Source organism: Wyeomyia smithii, chromosome 3, assembly GCF_029784165.1.
Source record: "Wyeomyia smithii strain HCP4-BCI-WySm-NY-G18 chromosome 3, ASM2978416v1, whole genome shotgun sequence".
Lineage (NCBI taxonomy): Eukaryota > Metazoa > Arthropoda > Insecta > Diptera > Culicidae > Wyeomyia > Wyeomyia smithii.
In genome coordinates this window covers 251,611,583-251,620,305 of record NC_073696.1, presented here as the reverse complement: position 1 = coordinate 251,620,305, position 8,723 = coordinate 251,611,583, and the positions used below count along the sequence as shown (strand labels likewise).

The following is an 8,723-nucleotide window of genomic DNA, read 5'->3' as shown; positions in this document are numbered from 1 at the left end:
CCTAACTCACGACCCGTTTATTAACGGACCGGCGCCAACGGCTTTACTTCCTCATGCGATGGAAGGCGTGATCCCAGAGATTTTTCGCCTCAGAAAATCTCCCGGTGTCGGCTAGGATTGAATCTAGACCAGTTGGGTTGGTTGTGAGTGGATCACGCCACCTCACAACCATCGACACCTATGTCGGCGGTGGGATTCGAACCCAGGCGTCTAGCGTGGTTGGCGGAGACGTTACCAACCACACTAGGCCCCCGCTCATACGTAGGGTTTAGTAGAGACAGTTACGTAACTGTGATGTTTGCTCGAAATTGAAAATTCCGGAGGGGGGTCAGGCTGATCAGATTTACAGAATTTTAGGGGGGGGAGTCATGTCGAACGTTACCTATCGTAACATAGGGGGGAGGGGGTTTGAAATCTAGATTTTTAGCGTTACGTAATTTGCTTACGACGCCTTATGGAAACCAGGTTTTTGCGCATCTGTAAGGAACCATAAACATTATTGCATAAATTAAAAAAAAACTTTTTTGCTTCGATATAACGTAACTCGATATAACGTAACGAAAATAAAAATAAAGTTGTCGAGGTATGACTGTATTACAACAATGCGAGAGTGTTGCAGCTTGACAGCTACAGAATCAGAAGAAAAAGTTGATAACAGGGGACAAACCGTTTCGGCAAGCATAAAAGGAAAAGAAGCAGTGAAAAATGGTTTTGAATTAACCCTCTAGTGCCCGAGTTAATTTCTAGACGGGCTTCGGTAGAATCAATATGAATCATTATAAACACTTTCTAAGTATTTATTGAAGCTTTTAGAGGTTTGACTGAAGCCCGCCAAATGGCGGCATTGGACACTAGAGGGTTAAGCAGAAAGTAAAAATGTTTTATTAAACAGCGCAAAACAAATACGTTGACACAATCTTCCACTATCATTCGGAGATTTTTCAATAATTCCGTTTCTTTTTCTATTAATGTTCATTTTGTCCTATTTGTTTTCGTTGGTCTTATCCCATAACCTTCTATAACTAACACACGTCCGGACAATTGATGTAGGACTTCGCAAATACCTTAAATGGCTCTGGAATAGATCATGTTTATTGTATAAACGCACAAAAGTAGCATTAATATGGATGTGTTGTGTTATGTACTGAATTATATATGAAATTCAAATCAAGTTTAGAGTGTCAATTTTTTAACGGTTTCCAGCTTTCCGGGATTAGGGTGATAATAATTTCATTCCACGGGAATCACGAGATCTTGGAAAGTAAGAGAAAATCATCACAATTTGTAGAAAAGCACTGAAACAATGAAAAAAGATGATCAATTTAAAAAAAAAAAAAAATAATGACATACATTAACTTGGCTGGTTATTTGTACAATACGACTCGAAGAACGTACGTATGTTTTTTGTTGAAGAAATCAGCCACCACAGAAAAAAACCTGGAGCCTGGTTCATTAAATTCTATAACATTTTTTAAAGATTGTTGTTCAACTGACCTGATAGTTCGAAAGGCATTACTTCCCCATGAAGAATTTTTACATGGTCCACTGGATAAATTTCGGTGATTCCAATTGTTCCTTGATGAAGTTTTCATGCTCTTCCTGGAGAGTTAGTTGATGCTTATGTGTTGTTGCTTCTTTGGAACCTCAACCTTCCTCTTTTTCTTGGCCAACTATAACAATTTTAGGATGCCATTAGATGCCAAATTCATGTTCTGCAAAAAGTTCATCTAGAAATTCCGTCGCAAATAAGGAGTGTGTTGGTCTAGAATCTTTCGTTTCTCGAAAAAATACCCAAATCACATTAGAGCGTTTCCATGCCAAATGACCTATGGTCGTATAACGACCATTTTTGATCTGAATGGCTGGTAAACGGCTGGATAATGCGTACCACCGGTGCCAGGTGTATCTACGCGAGCCGAAATGTGTCGGGATAAAGATGGTTACTAGTGTTCTGACGGATCTTTGTGAGGTGACTGAAACGTGGAAGCAGCACTTCGACGAACACCTGGACGGCGTCCAGGCAGAGGATCATGGCGACGGAAAAAGCGAGCCCGTCAAACGTAGAAGACGTGCCAGCGATAAGCGAAGTTAAGGATGCCATCAAGCAGCTAAAAAACAGCTTATAAAGATGAGTCCGGAAAAGCTGGCCACCTGTTTGCACCGGCTGATTGCAAGAATTTGGGATATAGAACAGCTACCAGAGGAGAAGATGCGGATATCTACGCTTTCTATAGTCTGCAGTATAGTTTGTCTATCTTGGCTCACATACCAGCTGTGAGATCCGGGGGCGTATTATCAGCGGAAGTCGTGCCTATTATGGGCTCCACGGGCAATTGCGGTCGAACAGCCTTAGCCTTCGCACAAAGTGTATCCTGTGCAAAACGCTTATAAGACCGGTTGTTCTCTACGGGCATAAAGCGTGGACAATGCTCGAGGAAGACCTGTGAGTGCTCGAAGTTTACGAACGACGGGTACTGAGAACAATCCTTGGCGGAGGATGAATCATGAGCTTGCGCAACGCTATGGTGAATCCAGTATTCAAAAGGTGGCTGAAGCTAAACGGATACGCTGGGCAAGGCATGATGCAAGAATACCGGACAAGTACTCTGCGAAGATAGCGTTTGCCTCGCTTTCGGTAGGAGCAGGCAAGAAGGATAGACCAGGTGGAGAGAGATTTGGCGGAGAGTACACGGTGTTCCAGTGGTATTAGAGAGCGGCAGCCAATAACCGAGTGAATTAGAGAAACTTTGTGAATCAGGCCACGTCATTATGACGGAGTGCCATATAAATAAATAAAAAATAAATAACACTGGTAAACAAAGGTTTGGCCCTATAGCTAAAAAAATGAAAGATTGCAGCTTTTCAACCATTCCTGCGAGTTTTGGTGCCCCTAGAATGGATAACATTTTTAGATACTTAAAAGAGCTAAAGCGACGAATCCGGTGAGCTAATGCTTATTATTCATCCAATCTTCTTGCTGTCAGAGAGTGAATTGTAATATATTGACCGTACTTTTTAATAAATTTCTGTTTGCTGCTGGAGAGCCACAAATAACTCACAAAAAGGCGTATCTTTAAAGAAAATTCAAAGTTTCTAAACATAATTTTAAAATATCTCGAAAACGGATGCGTTGAGAGAATTCACTACCAACAGTTTTATGGCTTGAAATTACTATTAAAATCATACTGCATCATTGGAATGGTGTTCAACTTATTTTTTAAGTAAAAATTTGTTTTTTATATCTCCATCCAGGTTTTCTTATCAAAAGTTTTTGATTGATGTCAAGTTTCAAGCAAAAGTAAATTTGAAGAGAAAATTCAATCCTTTTTTGATTTAATGTATTATTTAGTGTTAATTTTTCCTATTTTTTTCAACTTAAAACCATAATTACTTGAAAACGAAAGAATTCACGAAATAAATCATCATGAGCTTTTTGATTTAAAATAATATTTTAAATCATTTAACATCATTAGAATATAATAATATTGAAAAATGACGAGATTGATATATTTTTCTAAGACTTAAACTTTTATGTTTCATTTCTTCATCCTGGACTTTTTACCAAATGTTTTGTTGTAACTTCAGGTTTCTCTAAAAAAAAGCCTAAGAAAAAATTCAACTCTTATTTTTGTAAATCAAAATTTCGTGTTCATTTAAGAATTTTCGCACTGGAAAAAAATTTCAGCATGTATATTTTTTTTCAAGGTTACATTTGTTCCCTACAATTCCCCACTGACAGTTTTTCTGTAGGGGTAAGCGGGATAAGACCGCCCCCTTAAGCAATTCGGTTTATGGGAAAAAAAGTTGCGGCTGCAATTGCATATTTTCTTTGGAGAGGGGCTCTTCTTTTTTGGTATTTTTTACTTCTAAAAAAATGTACACTGTGAAAAATCTGAAAAAAAAATTTTCTAAGTTTTACTTTTTTCCCTTTTTTAACTATCCAAGTTCATATCAATGTTTAGGTTACTTTTTGTGGTTTTCATGAAAAATAGATTTTTAAGAATTGAGGTTTTTCAAGATATTCAATTTATAATATACCTGCCTTTCAGCCTAAAATAAATACTCATTAAACCTGTCTGTATGACTTATATAATAATATAATATCATATTTTTATTCATATTTTAAACTTATTTTTATTTTTTATTTATTTTATTAAAGAACAAAATTACTATCTGAAACTTTACCAACGACTCATACTTCTAACTATCAAACAAACCGGCAAAAAAATTTTTTTTACAAAATTTGAACTATTAAAATTTTTATTATTCCATGATTAGCCAACCATCAAAGTTTACTTACCTTTTGTAGATTTTGCAGGCAAACACATGATTATTTTGAAATACGTTTTAAAATTTTCCTTTCCTCTAAAATTTTTTTAAAGTGTATACTTTTTTCGAAAGGACAAAACTACTATTTTCAACTCTGCCGGAAACGTCATACCGATTAAACATACCATCATGGCTCTAAAATTATGTTTGTTCATTAATACCATTTTTACACAAGTTCACTCTTTTCAAAAATTAGTCATGTTGAAAAATTATTACTATTATAGCTCCAACCAAATCGAAAATGGTCGAATAACATCGTTGTCTTATGTGGCTTGAAATTGCTTCACTGATCCTGTTAATATTCCCTTTGTAGTGTCGAGGCATTTGGGTCTTGGAGTAAAACAACAAACAGTTGTATACGTGGCGGTTTCACCCTGTGTATATTGAGCGGCTTTACGCAGGTTCTTACTCTTCTATAAATGTGTATATGTGGAATATACTCTATCGATACTATCCGGTCACGATTATTTAGATAAAATTGAATAAATATCCGTTGCAAAAATTTACAATTCTTCTTGAATAGTTTATGGTAATCATATTTATGAGATAAACTTTCAATCACCATCAACAGCAGCATTACAGTTTTTCCTCGATTGCACACGAATAGAAATGTACGAACAAAAGTGTACCACTGCAATACGAATAGTACCGCTGCAGTATGAATAGAAGAGTACCGCTGAAATGTACGAATAGAAGAGTACCGCTGCAATCGTAGACGACGAGAGACCTGCGGTTCTTTACTTCACTGGTACTGGTACTGCTTTTACCGGCATGTTTTCTTTCAAGACATCAGTTTTTATTACGTTTTGACAGCTGGTTTAGGAATTCTTCAAGTATGGGGATTGTTTCAAACTTTTCGGAAATCTTTTATCTTCGAGACATCATGGTAGTCTAAGCTCATGGAAGCAAAAATAAATTGACCTATTGGGACGAGGAGACTCTGTCAATTTTTATATCGATATTGATACAGAGAATATCACGGGGAACGGATGGTGTCCATTCACGTCGTCTGTGCTAGGAATGCTCGCATGTAATTGGTTCATTGTTCGCGTAAGTTTCCCTATAACTTTTTATCAATTTTCACCATTGAGCAGTGAAATAATAATGATAACTAGCGTATTATAAAATTGTCACACATTTTATCTATCCAACAACATATTGGTTATTGTTATCCATCATGTGGTTATGCTGTTATTAACGTTTGAAATCTGACGCAACATTTGCCAGTTTCATTTCCAATTTTACAGAATGCATCCCAGTACAGTAAACAAAGACGTAGTCGTAAGACATAGTCAAAATACGCAGTTTGCTAAACTAAATAGGTATGCGAAATTTCATTCAAATAAAAAAAGTCGATTGATTTTTTACAAATTTTCAGATCAATCGGCATGGAAATGCTCATCGAAGCGGATCGAAGCGCTAGCCCCGCAAATGTCCTGTACACTAAACAGTTGGCCGAAGTCTGTGTATAATGAACAGAAGGTCGAGTTCCGAATCAAAATGTAGCACCAAGGCTTTGCTTTTTTATTATTCCTGTATGGACTCATTGATCTTTTGTTATATCGCCCGGGTGTTATTATAGACAATTTTGCTGACATATTTTTGCTATTGATGACATTTGGGCCTGAGCGCTAGAAGGTCAAATAGATGGTTACAGTTTCATTCAAATGAAAAAATAGTTGATTCAATTTTTGCGTAATTTTAGGTCGTTTGGTATGAATTTACTCATATTTTTTATTAAAATTTTGACAACTGGAAAAGGTACGAAAAGCATTAAAAGCAATGAATAATTGTTTGTGTGTTTTATTTAATTATAAAGAAGATTTCCAAAAATTAATCTTACAAAATGGTTCGTTTCTTGACCCCACTTGTACTGTTTTCCTCCTTAGAAAGTATGGTCAGATGAGTATGCCTAGGATCTATCAAAAAGTACAAATTGATTAAATTGAACCTCGAACCGCTTCACAAGCGGTCATCTGACGAACTATCTAACAGACTGAACGGAAACAAATAGCTAGCAAGTTTTAGCTTCAAACGTTGCTTGACCTCCAGCAGATCTGCCGGATCATCCGGTGACATTGCAGGTAGATCGGAACCTCCCAACTGGTTGCGTATCACATCGGCTTGCGCGTCGAGCGTAAGATTACGGGTGATGCTTATCATTCTCCACGGATCAGCATCGCCGTTGGTGAAGTAAGTTAAACTAGAGCCAGGATTATCTCCACCAAATCGGTTATTCGCACGATCAATGCCTCGCTGGATCGATTCCTCAGTGATCCATTCGCCAAATACTTCACGGCCAAATACTTCAAGCGTCACTCGGTCTCCGAATGGTTGGAAAGGAGTCTGTTGTGACGAAAAAACCGAACTCGGTGCTTTCTTGATAGAGCGCTTGACGGAGTCTGAATGTATTGAACACGGAATCCCAGTCAGTTTCTTGGAGCAATTCGATAGTGTGTGCCATATCTGAGACTGCACAGCCATCGGGATATATTGTGTTAAACCAACTCGCGAACGCATCCACAGCAGTTTCCGCATCAGTTCCAGTTATATCTTGGCATACTTGAGCAAAACCGGCCACACTGTAAAAAATATAGCTGTAGAATTAATTAAACATTACATAATGATTACCGTACTCTCTGGTGTAAATTATGACCATTTCAACCGTTGCCATCAAGACACTGAAGAAAAACTGAACTTGGCGCGTATTTTCCGGATCTATTGGTGTACAAATGTTGAACTTCTCATGCATCATATCGGCCCGTCCTAAATCAATCATGTTCTGCAAAACATGGAATGCCACGAAGATCTCATTGTAACACTCCTAACTACCATGTTCGATCAACGCCTCTGCCCAGGCTTCCGAGAAATCTTGGAAATTAGGCACGGCACGCATCAATGCACTGGAAGCCCACGCAGCGTTTCCTAAGTGTGGATATCGAACCCGGAACCAGGCAGCCAACGATCCGCCAAACTCAATACCTGCAACCAGAACTCTAGCCGTTTTGTCTCCAACATGCTCGCGCTTCACGTAAGTCACGAATTCAGCCAAATCTGCCAATATTTGATCAGTACTCAGCAGGCTTAAATTGTTGGTGCTCACATCTCTGAAAATAATGAAAGATAAAATTTCTGTTTTTTAAGTTCAAGTGAGAATTGTCATACTCAGTGACTCGACTTCGCCCGTTAAACCGAGGATTCATTTCGTAAATCAGCGTTGTCTCATCAATCAACTCTGGTACGATAGGATAGACCCCGCCAAGGAAAGTCAAAATGGGACCACCTTGTCGGTAGTTATCGGTTGAAGCAAAATACCGCAACGTCCATTGTTCGGTATTTTGAGCGTTGAAATGATCGACATTTGTGGTAAAGAAGTGTTCGGAAATTTGTCGTTGGCTCGCACCGGAATCAGAGCTTACCGATGGTTGTTTCCTTGCTCCCGCGAATTGTCGGGTAAATAGATGAGCCACAAGCTGCTGGCTGGCTTGTGTGTTCCGTGTCTTGCGTGGAACGGCAGCGAATGCTGCGGTAGTCACCACCAGTAGGGTGATAAGAAAAATCGATCGCATCGTTGCCTGTCTGGAATAAAATCCTCTTGAAGTGTGAGCAAGCGGAAGCAATTCCTCTTCTGGGCACTGAATCACTAGTAAAAGACACTATATAAAATCGAAACCTACTTGCTGGAGGTCCTTCCCGTCTTTTCTAATCGTGGTAATGCACTGAAACAATTTAACGGATAACTGAGAGTAAAGGACTTATATCTACAGCCTTATATATTAGTGGCTTATATCGACCTCATAAGTGATTACCATCGTTACGTCAGGTTAATCATATGATTGAAAGCGATCTGTGATTTTAATATCTCTAGCGTACACTGATATGAGACCAGCTGACTTGAAACAAACATTATAAACAAATACTAATGACTGGGTACTTCCAACGGTAAAACTCCTCGTGACACACCGGAAATTCTGACACTCGTAATCCCATTTCCTTCCGAACAGGGTCTACGTCAATTGATATACTGCCGGTGATAGCATTAGAGCTTGAACGGCGTGAACTCTTAATGTGGAAAACGATGTTTGAAATACACTGTTGTGTTGAATTCATTACTTTTTCTCTTGTAAGGATTTTTAGGAAATTATTCATTTTAAGTTTATTGATTAAAAATGTAATAAGATCCAAAATACACACTTTGTTATGTTCTTCATATCTAAATGCAAACATTCCGCCTTTTCCCTCTATTCAGTGAAATTGAGTAAGACAACAGTGATTTTCGTTCTATAAACATAAAATTTAATCTCACAATTAGCACAAGAGGCACGAATGAAAAATATCTGATGTGCGAAATCAACATCCACTGGAACTCGGAAGTTATTCTTAGCCGGTAGCCA

The 8,723-nt window shown here is 38.1% G+C and overlaps 2 protein-coding genes across 2 annotated transcripts; both read right to left on the bottom strand.

The window, feature by feature from the left end:
- Positions 1-6,291: 6,291 nt before the first annotated feature.
- Positions 6,292-7,108, bottom strand: LOC129729188 (dipeptidyl peptidase 2-like). The gene is made up of 3 exons (XM_055687679.1): positions 6,966-7,108; positions 6,838-6,911; positions 6,292-6,731 (listed from the first exon to the last, which is right to left on the bottom strand). Exons 1-3 carry the CDS (start codon positions 7,106-7,108, stop codon positions 6,292-6,294), a joined length of 657 nt encoding a protein of 218 aa, XP_055543654.1.
- A 45-nt stretch (positions 7,109-7,153) lies between these two features.
- On the bottom strand, positions 7,154-7,898 carry LOC129729187 (putative serine protease F56F10.1). The gene is made up of 2 exons (XM_055687678.1): positions 7,495-7,898; positions 7,154-7,436 (listed from the first exon to the last, which is right to left on the bottom strand). Exons 1-2 carry the CDS (start codon positions 7,896-7,898, stop codon positions 7,154-7,156), a joined length of 687 nt encoding a protein of 228 aa, XP_055543653.1.
- Positions 7,899-8,723: the final 825 nt, after the last annotated feature.

Bases quoted from the DNA above. Each gene is read 5' to 3' on its own strand.
- LOC129729188 (XM_055687679.1), bottom strand. From the start codon at position 7,108: ATGATTGATTTAGGACGGGCCGATATGATGCATGAGAAGTTCAACATT. The intron at 6,912-6,965 runs GTACGGTAATCA...TATTTTTTACAG, and splicing joins GTCATAATTTACACCAGAGA to TGTGGCCGGTTTTGCTCAAG. The intron at 6,732-6,837 runs GTTGGTTTAACA...CAATACATTCAG, and splicing joins TGCTGTGGATGCGTTCGCGA to ACTCCGTCAAGCGCTCTATC.
- LOC129729187 (XM_055687678.1), bottom strand. From the start codon at position 7,898: ATGCGATCGATTTTTCTTATCACCCTACTGGTGGTGACTACCGCAGCA. The intron at 7,437-7,494 runs GTATGACAATTC...CATTATTTTCAG, and splicing joins GGGCGAAGTCGAGTCACTGA to AGATGTGAGCACCAACAATT.